Genomic DNA, 20022 nt, shown 5'->3' with positions numbered 1-20022 from the left:
ACACAGAGAGAGGGAGACACACACACACACACACACACACACACACACACACACACACACACACACACACACACACACACACACACACACACACACACACACACACACACACACACACACACAGATAGGTAGCGCCCCCATTGGCCTACAGACATTACAACAGACACTATTTTTATTTTTATTTTGAATTTTATTTGATTTCATGTTTGATATATCTGGGGTTCACTCTAAAATGACCATGAGCAACACACACTCAAACACACACACAGATGAATACAGTATTTCATTTTATTTTATTTTAATATTACTGTTATCATCATTATAATTTTTTTTATTATTTTATTGTTAGTTTCTGTTGGCTTTGCGGTTGTCCCTGAAGAAACGACATCGTCATTGAAAGCTCTTAATGAATGAAATCACCTTCAACTCTTATGCTAATGAAATGTCAACATCATTCAAAGGACCAAGCTTCAGAAGGAAATGGACTATCAAAGGACTCAACTCTCCCATTCAGCAAAGCAATGCTGCAACAAAATAACTCGCTCAGTCCCAAGTCGACTCTTCATCGTCTATGAATGGGCCGCATGCCAATGCTGGGATTAACACATCCTGCCCTATCATCAAAGACTGAGAACCTTTGGGCGTCGGAGTTGGTTGGACACTCCCCCACCAATGAGTTGCGGGTTAAATGCCACAATTACTGCCTAAATGATGGGCAGCAACTGCAGACTGATCACACGTCTGCTGGAACATCTTCACCAAAAAAGACACTGTTTCAAAAGCCACGAGGATACCAAGCCATAAGAAGTCCACCACAGCCTTTGGTGGTAGTGCTATATCACCTTAGCCTTGAACTTTGGCATGGAGGGGGACAACTAGCAAATAGCCAACAAGCTTCTCCTTCGATAGGACAATACTAACCCCTCTATTTTCTGGGTGCAATAGATTATTTTGTTTTCATTTATTCTCTCACACGCAGACAGACCAGACATACAGTGACACACTCACGTTCATAACTATGAGCTGAAACACAGGACCACCATAACTTCACACAGAACCCTTCTGTTTGCCACATGAGACCATGTGTGCCCATCATTTATCTTTGCTTTTATTCATTATGTTGCTCATTTATTTACACTGCTTTTGCCTTTATGAGAAAAGAACAAACAAAAGGGAAGAAAATAGTGTTACTGATAGTTTGTTTTTGTTTGCTTTTCTTTCCTTTTATTTTCTTGTTGAGGGGAGACCCCCCCCCACAATGCAAGATATGGTTACATCCGGTGAAGAAAGAGCCCTCTGTTGCCTCAGCTTTTGGAGCTGAAGTTTTAATTTTTTTATTCTTTTATTGGCCATGATTTTTTGAGCTCACATGTTTTTTCTCCTTTGTTATTTCTGAACGATTCTTCTTTTACTCTTTTGTTTTTACGCAATTTCAGGAAAATTGAGACAGAGATTGAGGACTGCAGCCTCAACCAAGTTTACATTTTGACATTTTTGACCGATACCCTCGTAAACAATCTGTACCTTACCCTTTTGAAGCTGCTTGCGACAGACAGCCTAGTTCAACATTCATCGTTTTCATTATGCGCGCCTCCCCCTTACCGCGTCGGACTGTCTTGCCGGCCCAAAGCTACTCGACAGCAGGGGGGGTACCAAGTTTTTCCTGAGAAAACTGTCCCATTAGTTGCTATGAGTACATAGACAATTACTCTTCAAACAAGAAGTCCTGGTTTAATGTGCAGAAAAAGGATAAACCTTGCTAGGGACAGCGCTCTTTGGGGGATAGTGGTCCACCTGATTTGATACATGCTTGGTAACCGAATACCGTTCTGAACAAATTTCTACGTTCCCTTAGAGTGAGGGTTATTAGAGGTTGCGTGCTCCGTTCAATGTTTAATAATCTTAGGGGTGCCCAGAAAGTCCTGGCAGTTGTGCAAGTTTTCCCTCAGGTTGCGGACCGAGGTTGAGTTATTCCCAAACTCTTATTTTTCAAGAGCGGTGGTTGAGTTTCCTGCTGATTCAGAGGTTTTTTCTTAGACTTCTGGAGTTTATGGTGGTTGAGTTATTCCCAAACTCTTATTTTTCAAGAGCGGTAGTTGAGTTTCCTGCTGATTCAGAAATTTTTTTTACATTTCCGGAGACGGACAGCGGTTGAGTTTCCCCCGATTGCAGACCGGGGTTGAGTTTGGTTGTTAGTGCACGGCCGTGCCAATTCTGCCTGATCAGCAGATAGCAGACTGTCAGTACTACGGGCAATAATCTAAGACTCCGCCAAGGCGAAAGTAAAAAGTAGCGTACCTCTTATTAATCAGATGATACCAGTGAAAAGCAATTAATTAACACTAAAAGGTTGCCAAGCAAGGGGGACAATAAGAGCTCATTGACCCCAAGAGAGGAGGTGGACTGGCTATCGCCGCTGGTGGGTTAGATGAGGCCCATATTCTACTTAGACACTATGCAGCAAAACCTTGTGAATGCATGGATGTGAAAATTGAGGCATGAACGTGTGCGGTGCATGAATGACTGAATGATGACACGTTACGTATGCCTGAGAGAACCGCGTTGTGAGTGCGAATGTGCCGTGGACGTGTCATTGAGTGATTGACCGATGAATGGCTGTTTGACTACACATGTTCCTCTGTTTCACCTTCCTTTCCTCCTGGGTTTTGATGCACTAGATTTTCTCCCCGTTTTTGCCAATTATGTAGTGGGGTGTTCAGATCTCACTGCTGCTTGTTAATAGAATTATGGTTTTAGGCCTTGGGCCTTCTAAAAAGTTTACCAGCTTTTAAAGGTTATTTTTTCCTGGGTGTTTAAAAACACCAAACGACATTTTTAATATATAATACCACTTTCAGTGGAATGACTGGCTTTGACCTTGACTGACCTTACTGTTCATGTTTAGTGTCCATGTTTTTGTTGTTGTATGTGTATACTCGTTGTGTACACTTGTCTATGTCTTCGTCTTAGTTGTTGTTATTGTGTTGTTTTTTTCAATATACATGTCGCTGGCTGTATACTCAAAGGAGACGAATCAAATCCAACTAAAGAAAAGGGATATTTTAAATTATTCATTTAAGTCTTAATGTTTTCCTCTCTTTCTGTTTCTGAGTGTTTCCAAATAGAAAATGCCACCGCCTTTTCGACTCCGATCCTGCCTCCTTCAGCCATCATGCCTGGTCACTGCTTCTTACGATGAAGGATGAGAATTAAAGGGAAGTATTGTCCATAACTATAACTGGGAAGCAAAGGGGAAATAGATTGAAATAGACACGTGACAGTATGACATATTGTGGATGTTCTAACATAATATCTATTCCAGAGACTACAGAGACTTCCAATCCAACTGCGAAAGTGGGGACAGATCTTCAAATTTCCAAAGGGAGCGTACAGTTGACCCTGGCTTTGACCTTTATGGCTGAGGAGGAGGAGGTCGAGGAGGCTGGAGGGCACAAAGACAGGCGGACACAAGAGGGAGGAAAACGGAGACACAGCCAAAATGATCAGATAAGTGATTTTCCAATGATATTTATCATATGGTTTTAAGAATCCAAATGTATTCTTATGTAAAAAAAAAAAAAAAAAAAAAAAAAGGGGAAGGATGAGGGCCAACGTCCCTCTGATTTTTGATTTATATTTTATCATAGGAAAATATACCTCAAAACCCTCCAACCATTTTCTTCTTGTTCCACCAGCACTTAGCGTGCAAGACCATAAAACACCTTCACTGGGTTTAGACACTTTTAAGAGTAAAATTAAGTGTTCTCAACATTGGGTTGGTGGCCCAATCTGGGTCGCCTGAGATTTAAAAAAGGGTCCTCCTGAAATTCTTGATAATTGATTGATATAAGAGATAGTTTAAAGTTAAGTAACTTCCAAGCATTTAAGGAAGCTCTCCAAACTGTGCTAGGGCTCGTCACTCCTACGAATGGGATAAACACAGAGAGCAAAAGACAATATGATTGTTCGACTCAACTTAACTTTAATTCTGTCTAACCTTAAAGGGCCAATAATCTTGCTTAACTCTGGTTCAGACACAGAATAGGAGACACTTTTGCCACCAATTGACCTTCAAAGTTAAGTAAATTACATCTCAAATAATAATTATGAGGGAAAATAATGAAATAAATGAACTGACAAATTCAGCTCTATAAAAGAATTAGGCTATGTAATTAGGTGTGGAGTGTTAACATTATTCAGAATAAATAAAGGATAGAATAAGATTTCTCCTTCATAAATAAGAGATAGCAAAGAAAAATAAAACAAACAATTTAAATAAATAAATAACATTATTTATTTATTTGGTTAAACTTATTTAGCTTTCTCACATCTCCATGTCTCCCAATTGTATGTATTCATCTTGAGAAGACATGCAGTCACGCTCCGCACTTCTCCGTCCGACTTGCATGTCCTTCTCCGTCTGAATGGCATGTCCTTGTAAACAGTGGTTCTCAAATTGTTGCTTCTCACCAGGTAGTAGACGTACCACAGTTTGAGAATCACTGCAACTCCAGCTATGCTTCTCCTTGCTCCAGGAAAGGAAAATCGAATTAATACTTCCTGCCTTTCTTTCAGCCTCATATTTTCCCACTCACGTGTGAATGGGCTACAGATAACATTGAGCTAGCATGGCTAAAAGCTCACTAACCCACACCTAATCATTGTGTGATTGTGCAGCAGCACCTTTTAGGATCTGAAAAGCTCTCAGATCCTGACCTCTGACCTGTCTCTGCCTTCCTGGAAGCTATAACCGAGCACGAGAGCCACACTAACTATTGATTTAGTTAGTTAACTAACCCTAACACCCCTACTCTTTAAACTTTTTATTTTATTTTATTTTATTTTATTTTATTTTATTTTATTTTATTTTATTTTGTTTTGTTTTGTTTTGTTTTGTTTTGTTTTGTTCCCCCCCCCCCCCCCCCCTTTTCTTCTGTTCAGGTACCAACCGATCCCAAGAGAGGTTGCCAGGTGTGTGGAGACTACCCTTCCTCAGACAACAACCGATCATCTACAACGCTGACCGGAAATGAACGACCGAAGGTGGACCGACACTTTCCGAATTCAACTGACGACCCACACAGTGAAGGTCGCGGAGCGGGCGACATGGATCCAAGCAGATGATTGCTGACACCAGCTGATGCTGAGACGGAGGCTGACCGAACAACGAAGGGGGAACCGACAAGGCCACTGAGTGAGATGGCGTAATAACAACTACACCGTCTAAGCTGACTTCTCAGGTGCGGTGCAGAGAGAAGCGTTCCTTTGCCTTATGGGATAACAGGAGCTGGTTTTCTTTTTCACGAGACACACACACTGTTGAAAAAAAAAAAAAAAAAAAAAACGCTCCAGAACAAGAGCCTAGACCAAGCCCTGAGTTCCCCGCCGACGTGGGATTTTGTTCTTCCTTTGCTTTGTTTATAAGCCACACCAAAGGCTTATAGCTAGGTGGAGGGTGGACAACCTCATACCTAGCTGCAGGAATACAGTCATAAACCCTTCTGCTGTGATTGAGGAAAACACTCAAGGTTCTTCACTCATGATGCCGCCAATCAAGTGCGGTGATTCTAACCATGGTTCCACTATTCTTCTAACTATTGGTGACCCCAGTCACCACTGAACTCAGTCAATGAAGACGAATGATGTCCTTGATGCAAATGATGATTTTTGCTTATCTAGATGTAATAAAGGATGATTTTTGATGATTCATGCCATTGATAATAATGATGAAGTTTTTTAAGGTTTATTTCCACATTTTTCTTGATATATCTGTGAAGATTTTATTGTGCATATGACCTTGTCTCACGTAATATTCATTATGTGTTTATGGGGTTCTTTGCCTTTTCCTCCTTTCTTCCTGCTTACTGATGACACCTACATATGTTTTTGTTGCCGTGCTGTGCTGATATTTTTACCATGTGTGTTTTTGCTCCAACCTTGGGGATGCCTGTGTCCCCTGGAAAACAATGCATATATCCATAGTGTTATGACGGTGTCAGTATCGTTTGTCCTACAGACCACGAGAGGCTGAGCTACAATCCCACTAACTTTTTTGAGTAAGATTTATGTGTTTTAGGCTGTGCTAAGGTTAAACATTTTCACTAACTAATTTTGCCTTTTTATGTGTTGGACTTTGTCCAAAAAGGGTGGATTGTCAGGGCCAAAATTGTTAGTTAATGTTTATTAACATATTTACTCATAGAGCTTATTCTTTTTAAGGCTTTAAGTTGAGACTTTTCATTTCTGCTGTCTCATGTTTTCTGCTCTCTTCTCGAGGTCAGCTTCCCAAAACACATTTTATCCCTCAGACACAGAGGCATCACACAGTCACATGCCTACACACACTCACATAGTCACACATACACACCCCATACACATCCATTCACACACACAAACACAAACGCACACACCTCCACTCCCATGACAACCAGCAGATACCAGAACTGGTTGTTTTGACCCAAAGAAGAAACTGTCTCTTTTCACTCTCTCCTATCACCTCCACCCTGTACTCTTTATCTCCTGGGGGGAGGAGGGAGGGGGACGGAGGGGGAATATACGTGTTGAGTTAGAACTGTGTCTCACTCTGTCATCAGATCGCCTGGCCGGGCGGTCACTAATTTTGTCCTTTTTTACTTAGTTTTATAATAAACCTTTTTTATAAAATCATCTATGCCTCGCCTGGACTCCATCACTCAACCAGAGCAATAAATCATGTCTCCAAATGAGGTCAACCGCAAATTTGCCGTAACAATGCTAACGCAGGACAGAGGCTCTGTTAGCGGGAGAAGAAGGAAGACCGCCAGCCCCTGGGACACGGAACATGCTATAGAAGCTAAGTAAACCCAGGAACAGTCCTGCTTCGCCTACCGTGAGTCTACGGTGACTGTTAAGCCCCAAAGCTTCCTCAGAGCCGGGTGTTTGGACTTTGTTTGCGCTCTTTTTACGGTAGCTTCGGCTTCCTCCACCAAAGCACTCGGCTGCCACTTGGCCGCCACCCCGTGAGCATCGACTTCGGCTCTTGGTGACATCATCGACCCTTTGACGTCGACTCAACTAGTATGCACATAAAGTCGACTTTTTAAATTATGAAGTTGTTCAACCCCTAGTACATATATGCATAGACGTTATATACGTAGACGCCACATCGACTAGAGGGACACGTCTACAGCGCAGCCATCTTAAAATGGTGCTGGTGGAGGCCGCGGTGCATGGACATGTAAGAAATAATATATTGTTAGCAGATTATTATAGCTATAGTGAAATAAACGCAGACAGGACAGACAGAACCATTGATGTTATGAATCTAGGGTTCCGAGCAACAACCTGTTTCACAGAAAAAAACAGACTTAATGCAGTAACTGATGGGTTAGAAAGAATCCAGCATCTATTAGAGCTATAGACTTTTTTTGGTTCTTTGGTTTTTTGGTGCCTTTTTTAGCTTTACAGATTTGGGGATGTCTCTCGCCTTCCACAGAAGCATCTCAATGACAGCGTGTGACGTGTCAGCCGGCACGTGTGGCACGCCCACACCAGCGGGCCCAACGAATCCAACTGCCCCACAGCACGCGCCGCGACCCCCACCGACTACTTTTTCACCCAAACTGTAAAGCAGGGGTGTCGAACTCCAGTCCTCGAGGGCTGGATTCCTCAGATTTTTAGATGTGTCCCTGCTCCAACACACGTGAATCAAATGAATGGCTCGTTATCATGCTTCTGCAGAGCTTGATCACAACACATTGGTCTCCACAAGAAGTGTTTGAGTAGGGACACATCTAAAAGTCTCAGGAATCCGGCCCTCGAAGACTGGAGTTTGACACATGTGCTGTAAAGCTACAAAAGGTAGAGAGCAACATCTACTCTTGAATTTAATGTCCAAATGAACCAAAATAAGTCTATAGTAATAAAAAGACATGAAGAACGTATTTGAGCTATCTAATAAAGCTAATAATAGGCCTAATTAATGATGGGATTATTTTTGTTGTTGACAATTCTTTATCTCTGGCTACATTGCTCACATGTTTAAAGTTTCCCAAAGACAGTGGTTTAAGGAGACAATGGGAACGGGCAGTGAAACGGGAAGGTTTTGTGGCAACTGAGAGGTCCATGCTTTGCAGTGAGCATTTCAACACAGATGACCTTGACAGGACAGGGCAAACTGTTCAGCTGAGACAGGGAGTCAAATACTAAATACTCTTGTAGATAGTTTGATTGTTTATGTTCTTGTTCCTTGAACGTTTCAGTTCTTTGGCTACAATAATAATAAAGATGATGATGATGATAGAGACATAATATTATTAGTGACAGTAATAATACTAATAGTAATGGTTATAATAATAATAATAATAATAATAATAATAATAATAATAATAATAATAATAATAATAATAATAATAATAATAATAATAATAACAATAATAATGATACAATGAGGATACCAGTAACTATAATTTAAAATATTATTAAAAATAACAATACAATAATATGAGAATATAATGATTATTATAAGAAAAGCAATAACAACAATGATACAGTAGTAGTACATCTATAGAATAATAATAATTGTCAAATGCAATGTTATCAATAAAAACCTGACCACATTTGAACGTTTTCGGGGTTCCTTTTGTTTTATTTAAGTGTATCTATCTATCTATCTATCTATCTATCTATCTATCTATCTATCTATCTATCTATCTATCTATCTATCTAGTGTAAGCACATCATTCCTCTATAGATGTAATGTACTGTAGGAGAAATTGCCACTGTTCCAAAATGGTCACCCTGTCAGGTTCTGTTTAGTTTTCTTTGTGTTTAGCCCTTGTGGTTCTTTAAGTTATTCCGAGTCTTAGTTTATTCTGATTTTCGAGTATCTCCTGTGTTTACGCTTGTCTTTGTGTTTCCAGGTATTCCTGCTCATGTCTCCACCTCCCGGTGATGTCAGTGTGTTTGGGTTCTGACTTCATGTTTTCCACCCAGGTGTGGCCCATTCCCAATCAAGCTTCCCTCACTATTTAGCTGAGTTCTTGGACACAGTGTGATTGCTAGATCATTGTCTTACATGTCTTATGTCAACCTCCTCGTGTCCTGCAGGTTTTGTTCCCTGCTCCCAGTTTTCCACACCCTGCTAATGCACCGCTCTAGTGGGCTGCAGCAGGCGATGCAGCGTCTACGTATATCAGAGGTCCTTAATCCTGGTCCTCAAGGGCCACTATCCCGCATGTTTTAGATGTTTCCCTCTTCAAACACATCTGATTGAAATGACCAGGATCATTATCAGGCTTCTGCAGAGCTTGATGAGTTATTCATTTGAATCAGGTGTGTTGGAAGAGGGAAACATCTAAAACATGATGGATAGTGGCCATTGAGGACCAGGATTGGGGACCATTGATGTATATAATGTCTATGCATATATGTTCATACTTGTATATAATGTACAATGCTTAAAATCTTTAAATACACTTGACTTCAAACTGCTGAAATATGGATTAATGTAACCATCAACTACTCATGTCATCAAGGTGTGGAATTATCTGTTTAGTATTAAAGTAAATCTGACTAATCAGAGTGCTGTCCATTTATTGTCAAATGCATTATTATTGTATAATGTTACAAGTTTATGTATTAATAGAGTCAGCAATTTTCTGTCAGTGATCCTTCTTTTCTGGCTTTAGCTGTGACAACAGATTATGGAGTTTAATTTTTCATATTCTTTAAGAATATTTGTCTGTTTGTTGATGGTGAAGTAGGCTGCTCTGCATGGTTTCTCCTTTATCATCTCACTGATCCAGGTTGGAAACCCCAGGCTAAAGTTAACGTCTTTGTATAGCGGCTCTGGGAGTGTAAATGTTTGGTTTGGTCAAACCCGTGAACAAACCACAGCCTGGATCTGTAGATCCAGCTTCGTAGTGTAGGGCTGAGATGTTTCATTTCAAAGAGGTTGTAAAGCGTGTAGCTTGTTTATTTCATAAAGAGTACATTTGGTAAATTATGGACAGCATCTTACATAGAATTTAGTGCAAAAAGAAAATGTATTGCTGAAATTCTACCAGAGAATTTAGGTTGTGGATGAGCTCATGTGCATTCAAGAAAGAACATTAATGAATATCAACAATGTGTACACGCTGGTGTTCAAGGTTTTCCATTTAATAGAAACTCAAAAATTACATTTCCATTACAGTTACACACAAAAAGCCATGACTGTAAAAAAAAAAAAAAAAGAAAAGATGAGCAATTCTATCTGACTTTGGCATTAATAAACACAAAATATAAATATGTTTTAACAAAATGGTAAATATAAGCACATCTTAATGTTGTACAATTTTAATGACAAATGCAATAGCAAATAACTGGAGCTTTCGTGTAAAGGTGACACTCTTCAACAAGAAAAAGGATTGAAATAAAACCTCATGTAAAAAAGACCCTAACCTCATATAGACACTAACTGTTTCAATACATCCCAACAATCAGTGCATCTAGAGTTGATTATTGCCACCAAACATACTGCAATACAAAGGTTTTAAATGCATTAAATGACTTTGGCTTGGCAGAACAACCTTTTCAAGTGTTTGGATATTTCTTTCATCTTCAACCCGTACACTATTGGGTTAAAGAGGGGATGATACAAAATGGCTTGAAAAGTCATCAACAACCGTACAAGCTTTGAAAGGTCAGTCCCGAGTCGAACTATAACGACATCATATGTGCACAGAAGAGAGAAACTGACCAACACTAGCAGGTGGGGTAAACATGTGTGTGCAGCTTTTTTCCTGACTTCTCTGCAGCTTCGATAAGATATTATGAGTATCCTGGTGTATGTGAAAAGTATGAAGAACACAGGGAAAAGAGCAATCATCACCATTCCAAAAATAACCAAAATAATCCGTGCATCAGAACTCTCGCAGTGTAGATTATAATGAGAATTGTTTCAAAAAATGGCATTCAAAACCCATTTACAGATTTTCATTTTAGAACTCAGTGTTGTTGTTACTCCAACCAGGCAAGCAGGCACAATCCAAGCCAAGCAGAGTAAAACACACACAGTGGATTTCCTCATGATTGTTGGGTAATGTAGAGGTCTACATATAGAGACGTACCTGTCGTAGGCCATAGCTGACAGCAACAGGTACTCTGAACCAGCTAAAGAATAGAATAGAAAATACTGAAAGAGGCAAGCTGAGTACGATATGAGCTGCTTTTCAGACAAAATATCACTCAGCAACTTTGGGTAAATAGTGGTGCTGAAAAAAGCAGCGTTCAGTAGCAGAGCAGCAATAAAGACATACATGGGCTCATGAAGGCTTTTGTGTCTACAAATAAGAAAGACAATAATAAGATTGCAGCAGAGGATTAAAATGTACACAGTCAGTAAAGGGAAAAAATAAACATATCTGTATTTTTGCACTGCCATCAAGTCCATCAAGAGTAATGTATGTTGTATTTAGTTCAGGATTCATTGCTGTGTGAAAAAGGAGTGAAATCCAAACAGATCAGAAAAAATGCATGACTTACAAAGTTGAAAGATGCATGACACGTAAAAAATAATACCATAAAAGCATTCTTGGTGATAAACAGCTGACCTCAAATTGCACTTGGTGCAGATCCATGTCCGAATGATACAAAACAATAATGTAGGACGCCTTCGACCCTAATCAGATGACGTAAGGCTGTTCGGAGTTTGTGCAAACTTGTTTTTATCAGGTCGCTTCATTCTCTATGGAACTCATTAAACTCTCATTACACATTTCAAAATAAAGTGACAAATCTGTTTCGACCTCTAAGTTAACCCCTTCTCCTCTTTGATTGTCATGATGTATTTTATTGCCCACATAATACACACTAATACACACTCAGAGAAATTTATCAAACAGAACAATGATGCAAGTAGAACATTTCTGGCTCTTTGATGGATTTTTTTTGTCAAAGGAAGCTGTTCTGTCTCAGAGCTAACATACCAAGAAATGAACAAAGTGGAACCTGTTGATGAATTTAAAAAGTTAGGTTTAAGTTTGACTGACAGTTGGCTCACCTCAGGTCAAATTCAAGTATTTATTTTCTTCCAGGTGTATTCCTCTGTCTTTTAGTTTAGCTTTAGCTTTTTAATAAGGTCAGAGTTAGCTTAGCTTAGCTTCTCTACCATCTCAGGACCTACATTTCAATAAATGTAGCTTTTCATTTTGGTAAACTAAATGGAAGCATTTCTAGAATGTTATGCTTGCCATATCACCATATTTTAATCAAAGTGTCTATAGTTCCAGACCTGGACCTCAGACAATCCTGACTATTGTTCTGGCACTTCCTGTGCGCATGCGCAGTTCCGTCACTGCCTTTTATTTATTTATTTATTTTTTTTCATTTTAACATACTTAAAATGGCAAATTCCACCTTTAAAAATAAATATACGGGAAAAATAGAAACATTTTAGGGTATTTGCTGGGTTAGGGTTGGGACATGGGTCCGGCAGCAACAGAACTACCGACATTCGGCCTACTGCGCACGCGGACGCATGCGTACAGGAAGTGCTGGAACAAGAGTCAGGATTGTCTGAGGTTCAGATCCGGACCAATAGCAACAGCCTATTTTAATTTCCAAAGCAGATGATATTTGGCCTGAACTCGGCATACTCAAAAAGTACTCAAGGTTATTGTTGACTTAATTTACCTGATTGTAATAGAACATATATTTTATAGGTAGGGTAGGCGATTTTCAAAAGCTAGCATGATTTTGAATGTAGCCTCCCTGATGGCTCCGCCTTTACCCCCCTTGCCCCTCCTCTCAATGCTCCGTCTCATTCACATGCACGCGCACAGCTGCTGCAGAAGAGGAGCTCAGCTCATCGCTGGTATTGTGTAGAAACGTTGTTGTCTCATGTTTCATTCAGCAGTAAGTAAACAATAAACTTGACCATTATATATGTTAAAAAACCTGACCAAAAACTCTTTTTAAACTCTGTCAGCGGTGACGTGCTTTCAGCGTGAGCTTGTGCATGCGAGGGGTCGAGAACGAGCAGGGAGACGTGATTGGTTAAAAAAAAAATGGTTAGTTTTTTTCCATTGGTCAAAGTTATTACAGATTTTCTTAGTCCCTTTTCAGAGCACATAAGATCTTAATTTCTGTCAGGAAATGAAGACAATTTCAACCAAAAACCTAAAAAGTGTATCTGGAGGAAATCGCCTACCCTACCTTTAACATAAGTAGTTTTCCTGTGTTAGGTCTGAAAGTTCTTCTTCTTCTTTTTTTTTTTTTTTTAACAAAATATATTCTCTTCATAACTAAGACAAATTCCTGAAACCAAAGTCAACCCTCTTTGTTATGCATAAAATATTCTATCCTTGAAAAGGCTAAAAAAATACATTCACATCACTCCCTCATTGAAAAAATATTAGAAATCTCATCTCTCGAATTTCAAACTCAAAGCTTACTGAAAAGATCAAACATGAATGACTCGTTAATATGAACCTGATTTAGATTTCAGAAATTGTATTTATACACATTAAGATCACAAGTTAAAAAAGACATGTTCTACGTCACAATGTGTACGTGAAATTTGACACGCAAAGACACTTTAGAGCAGGGCTGTCAAACTCATTTTAGTTTAGTGGGAAAAAGAACAATTTGAACATTATTTGTGCCCTAGTTTTTTATATAAGTCCCTGCTGGATGTTCATTTCAAATGTTCTTGATTTTGTAACCAATTTTTGTGTAATTCAAAGGAATTTTTGTACGAAATTGCAAGATTTGTGGAAAAATTGAGCGTTCTGTCCACTTTTTGGAATTAAAAATGACTGCATTCATGTGATATAAACAAAGCAAAACTACAAGCTCCTAGGAGAGTAATAAATTGGTGAATTTGAGAAATCCACAACTGGATTATTTGGAAATTTACACAATAATTTATGTTTACTCTGTCATTTTTACTGTCTCCTGCGGGCCGCATTAGATGATCTAAAAGGCCAGATTTGGCCCCCGGGCCTTGAGTTTGACACACTCTTTAGAGCTCAAAGGCACACTGTGTGACTTTTGGCCACTAGGGGTGCTAGACCGGTAATGTTCACGCAAGCGCCCCTAGTGGCCACAGCACTGTCGCAAAAATCAACAGTCTCTGAAGTCCCGAGCCCAGACCCTCTTTGCACCCCAGCCCTTAGAGCCAATTTTTATCCCAAAGTTACGGATCTGCGCTTGCGGGTGGGATATGATCAGGCTGGGATGTGGATGCAAAAGGCAGCAGCGGCAAGGCAGCAGGTCCGGGAGCCACCCACCAAGGATGCACAACTGTATCTGGGATTGATACACGTTCAAGGAGGAAAACATCGACCTTCCAGGACCTCCATCGGGCCCATTTTGAACTCTATCCGAAAACCAAGCACATACTCAGACAAGGGGAATAAAACAAGTTTGCTGATACCACATTTTTAAAAAAAATGAAGACTTTTTTTTCAGCCCAAAAATAGTGCCTTTGGGCTTTAGCAGGCGCAATTTGGACTTTACCCAAAGACCAAGCACATATTCGGACTCGATACCAATCCGAGCACTTTTAAAATCTATCCATTTTCCTACCTGCTTATTCCCGTTTAACAGGGTCGCGGGGGTCTACCGGTGCCAATCTCCGGCTCTCATAGGGTGCTGGGCGGGGGTACACCCTGGACAGGGCGCCAGTCCATCACAGGGCAACACAGACACAGACAACCATTCACTCTCTCATTCACTCCTATGGGCAATTTAGAGACTCCAATCAACCTTACGGTTATGTTTTTGGATTGTGGGAGGAAGCCGGAGTACCCGGAGAAAACCCACGCAGCACGGGGAGAACATGCAAACTCCACACAGAAAGGACCCAAGTCCACCCCAGGGCTTGAACCCAGGACCTTCTTGCTGTGAGGCGGACGTGCTAACCACTAAGCCACCATGCGCACTTTTAAAATCATATTTTACATATAAATATTGCATTTATCCATGGTTAAATCACATATATGTATCGCACAATTACACGTGAATTAGGGAGATCTTATGAATCCTTGTTGCAACAGATGCTCAGCAAAACCGGAGGCAGTGGGGATTGATGGACGGCAGATTGCGCTGAAGTTACGCAGCGGAGCAGTTTCGGTGCAGATACATATCCAGTGGAAATCCAGGATAAGGCTCTGCGCAGCAAGGAGCTGTTTACACACTTTCTTAAAGGAACAACGTCCTGAATAAATTTAGTTACACTTTTCAGCCTTAATGAAGAGAAAAGTCAATAGTGTAAAAAAATGTTAGTGCTAGTGATTAATAAAAGGGTCTTTGTGGGATTTTAATCTGCTATTATTTGAATGATCTGGAATACAAGTCATTGAAAACACCACAGGTAAAGTTTGACACTTTGACCCCATTTCTTCATTAAAACTCTGCATGCAGCTCATAGAATTGGTAGCAAATCCAGGATCGGGGTCATAAGATGTCTTATGTCCTATTTAGGACATCCGTTCTTATCCTTGGTTTCCACCTGCACATGAAAAAAAGATGGATCTCTTCCCAACCGGAGTGTGTCAATGTCGTTCTCCTGAGGTTGTGTCACATGCAAATCCTCCTCATCCCATATTTGCAGAAAAACTTGGTTGACTGCACCAGGTACCTGGTTTCACACAAGTACTTGCTCCTGATGGTGGGCTCGTGAGGCCATGAAATCTTCGTATTTCTTACGCCATATGGACGGCTTTGGTTGGGTTGCTTTCAGTAAAAAGATTTCAGTTCCTCCTGTTCTCTGCCTGTGGGAGTCAAAAACCTTTCTCCTTTTTGCCAGTAACTTTTGGCAGATTTCTCTATGCTTCTCTCGGTCTTCGGTGAAGAATTGTCTTAAACAGATGTCGCATTGAACCGGATCAAAAGGGAGGGGGGCAGTGCCGTTGTTGCAGATCTTAATGTGTCTGTCTGCTACATAGGGGTGAGGTGGGGGTAGAGGCAGCGGTGTTTCATCCTTCATGGCTGTAGTGAGAATCTTTGCTGCTCGAACTGAAGAAATTAAATCTTTGTAGTTCTTGCGCCAATTGGATGGCTTTTTGGGAGGTTCGGCTTTTGGTTGGGTTGGTTTCAGGACACAGACTTCAGTTCCTCCTGTTCTCTGACTGCGGGAGTCGAAAACGTATTTCTTTTTAGCCTTTGACTGTTGGCAGAAATTGATATGTTTCTTCCAGATGTCGGGGAGGAATGTTCTTTTACAGGTTCCACATTGAACCAGATCCACAGAGGATGGGGCAGCGCCATCTTCAAATTCTTCCATCATTGGGTGTTGATTGCTTGATGCTTTTAAATGTATGTTCCCTCTGACTCTCTCCACTGAGTTCTGAATAGAATGAAAGTACTGTTTCTGTGGATAACAGGAGCTAAAACATCAAAGGAGCCACAGAAGCTATGTGATGATGTCACCCAGGAGGCTCCGCCCTAAGTAGCTAGGGAAGGTCTTGTGTCGGGGTGTAGCCTCTGTGGTGGGGGGGAGTTGTTGTGGGGTGGCAGTGCCCGGTTTGATGTGCTTGTGTGCACTTGCTTGTTCGTTTGCGGTTAGTGGGGCCCTGCCCAACTGCCAATATCCATGAATGTTGTGTTATTGCAATTGTTCCAGGCCCTTCTGTGGGTATATAGTCCTGTTGGTTCAGGAAAAAAGACAAGATGACCCGTCAGTTTTATCATTCCGCAGGCCGCATAAAGTCTTTATCCGGTTTATCCAGTTTATCCGGACCAGAACCTCCTACCAAAAGAATTTTTTTCCCCCCTCTGCTATTGGACTTATGAACACTATGTAACCTTTCCACCTGAGATCATTACAACTAACCTCAGGCCAGACCTGGTCTTGTGGTCAACCTCTCAGAAGACGCTTTTCATTGTGGAACTAACGGTACCACCATGCAGCTTCTTCACCATTTGATCGGGAAGCCTTCCAACTGTCTTCAGGATTCAAGGGTCGTAATTTCCAGTGTCCTCTTATTGAATCTGTGTGTGTGTGTTTAAACATTTACTAAATCTATGTCCCCTAAAAATGATCCTAAGTTAGCAAGACCATATATATATTCCTTTAGAAAATACTGTACTATTTTCCATCTATTTTTCATTGTCAAAAGAATCCCTTGATAAACTATTCAGAACAATGCAATTTAACTAAAAATAAATCTTGAATGAAATAAATAAAGGAATAATACAATAGAAGAAGAAGCCAACTGAAAATGTTTTTTGTGCCTTAACAATTGGACTTAAAAAAAAAACCAGCCTGCATTGTATTTACGTCAGATATTTGTTTGGACCAGCAGAGGGCGCTGGTCACTCAGTGGTCGGTTGGCATGCAGCTAATCTGTGCAGTGAAGAAGAGATGCTATGAGCTAGCAGACAGAGCTAATAGAAAAACGTGACTTTTACAGATATTCAAGTAATATTACAGATTTTCTTTTGGTGCTAAAGGGGTAAGTTATCATTTATGAACATATTTAAGAGTAGAAGGCGGCTAGAAAGGAAGTAGTAGCAGATTCCGCCCGCATTTGGACAAGAGAAGGATAAATATATATAGCCCTTTGCTGTTTAAAAAAAAGTACTGCGATTCAATTTTCAGAAAATTGATATCAACCGTGATACCTATGAATTGATTTTTAACTGCCTGACGATTACTCGTTACATCCCTATTACAAACACCTTTTGGCAAATATAACCAAAGGAAACAAAAAGAACATTGTCAGTAAGGAATAATGACACACAGCAGCTTAAGGACACAGCAGGTTATTTTAATTAACTTTACTTTGCAACATTCAAGACAAAAGACAAATCTTTCATATTACAATAAACTGTGTGTGTCTGTGTGTGTGTGTGTGTAGGCCTCATGTGCAGTGTGTGCACCCCACACATCCAACTATTCACCTCAGTTAAGTATGGGGTGCCGGATGTGAATACTCAATCACTTTTTCATAGCCATAATAACATTTAGCTGACTTTCCTCACATTTAGCAATTTTTTTCTTTTATTTGAGACAGAAATTCATGAAAAACAGCATGTTCTATATCATTGTTAAAAAAGTGTACCGATGGAAAACTAATCTAAATGTAAATATTAAATCTGAATGTAAATATTAAATCCTAATGTGTAAATCTGAATCTAAAACCCACACTTCACGAGCAATTGAACATTTAGATTTAACATTTAGATTGATTTTTCATGTTTACACATTTTTACCAATGATATAGAACTTGCAGTTTTACATGAATTTGTCTCAAATGAAAGCAAAATTGAAAAATTTGAGGAAAGTGAGCTAAATGTGTGTGTGTGTGTCTATCCTGTGGTCCTATACATAGTAATGACTATGACACGTAGTGTATATAGTAAATTATCAGTGAACTTGATTTATTTGTACATTTTTTTTTTTTTTTACATTTGATGAACACTAACAAAAAAAGATAGGAGTGTTTGTTCAATAGAAATTTAACTATTTCACCTTTGTTATGTACAACCAAACAACTTCTTAAGGTGTTTAAATATTTCTTTCATTTTGAAACCATAAATAATTGGATTAAAGAGAGGATTATATAAAACAACCTGTAAAGTCATGATTAAGTGGACAATTTTGGGAAAGTTGTCGTCGAATCGAGCGAAAACGACATCATATGTACCTAAAGCAGTAAAACACAATAAAACCAGCAGATGAGGTAAACACGTCTCTGCAGCTTTTTGTCTCACATCGTTACTGCTTTTGTAGACAATGAAAAGTATTCTAGCATATGTGAATAAAACAAAAAACACAGGGCAAATACCCAATATAAACATGCAAGACACCAAACCAAATACTGATATCACTTTTGAGTTCACACAGTGTAGCTTAAAGATAGAGTTGGTACAGAAAAATCCTTTTATAACAAAATGACAGACTTTCTGCTTGGCACTCAACACAGTGGACACTGACAGTTGAGAAGCAGGCATAAACCAGGCAAAAACTAGTACAACAACCACAGTCCTGTTAGTCATGATGTTTGGATATACCAGAGGCTTACATATGGACACATACCTGTCAAAGGCCATGGCTGCCAATAGTAATAAGTCTACAATACCTAAACAGTAATATAGGAAGTACTGAAGAAGGCAGACTGAATAGGATACAGTTTGTTTCTCAGATAGAAAATCAATCAGAAGTTTTGGGTAAATGTTTATACTGACTAAAAGTGAGTTTACTGATAAAGCTGCAATGAAAATGTACATAGGCTCATGAAGGTTTTGATGTGCCCAGATAATATACACGATAATAGCATTACTGCAAATTGATAAAATGCACAGTGTCAACAGGAGGGTAAAATAAAGATATCTATAGTTTTCCATGCCTTCAAAGCCCCCAAGTGTTATATATGTGTCATTGAATTCCTCACCCATCTCACAATTGTGACCAATCACAGATTTGTCTCTTGACCTGTAACAAGAACAAATGATTAGGTTTAAAGTGCAACACCTGACATACCAGTCCTCCAAATTACCTCTGGTTCTCATCATCTATGTCGGTCAGACAGAGGGATTAAGTTGGAGCAAAGTTGTTATATAGCATTTCCTTTCTCTCCAAGGATCTCATTAACCTCAGTAACAATTTACAAGGTTAAAGAAAGGCAGAGCTTCATTTGGACCAAATCTTGCAGCAGCAAGTCTCTCTCTCGAGAGCATGTCTCTCGCCTTCCACAGAAGCATCTCAATGACAGCGTGTGACGTGTCAGCCGGCACGTGTGGCACGCCCACACCAGCGGGCCCAACGAATCCAACTGCCCCACAGCACGCGCCGCGACCCCCACCGACTACTTTTTCACTCAAACTGTAAAGCAGGGGTGTCGAACTCCAGTCCTCGAGGGCTGGATTCCTCAGATTTTTAGATGTGTCCCTGCTCCAACACATGTGAATCAAATGAATGGCTTGTTATCATGCTTCTGCAGAGCTTGATCACAACACATTGGTGTCCACAAGGAGTGTTTGAGTAGGGACACATCTAAAAGTCTCAGGAATCCAGCCCTCGAAGACTGGAGTTTGACACATGTGCTGTAAAGC

General features: G+C 40.0%; 1 protein-coding gene and 1 pseudogene across 1 annotated transcript; both read right to left on the bottom strand.

The window, feature by feature from the left end:
- Positions 1–10522: 10522 nt before the first annotated feature.
- LOC114455367 (olfactory receptor 6N2-like) lies at positions 10523–11450 on the bottom strand (annotated as a pseudogene).
- A 6994-nt stretch (positions 11451–18444) lies between these two features.
- Positions 18445–19365, bottom strand: LOC114455151 (olfactory receptor 11H2-like). The gene has a single exon (XM_028436203.1). The coding sequence runs from the start codon at positions 19363–19365 to the stop codon at positions 18445–18447; it is 921 nt and encodes a 306-aa protein (XP_028292004.1).
- Positions 19366–20022: the final 657 nt, after the last annotated feature.

Source organism: Gouania willdenowi, chromosome 21 (assembly GCF_900634775.1).
Source record: "Gouania willdenowi chromosome 21, fGouWil2.1, whole genome shotgun sequence".
Lineage (NCBI taxonomy): Eukaryota > Metazoa > Chordata > Actinopteri > Blenniiformes > Gobiesocidae > Gouania > Gouania willdenowi.
Note: the sequence above shows the minus strand (reverse complement) of the source record. Positions and strands in the feature narration are given on the sequence as shown.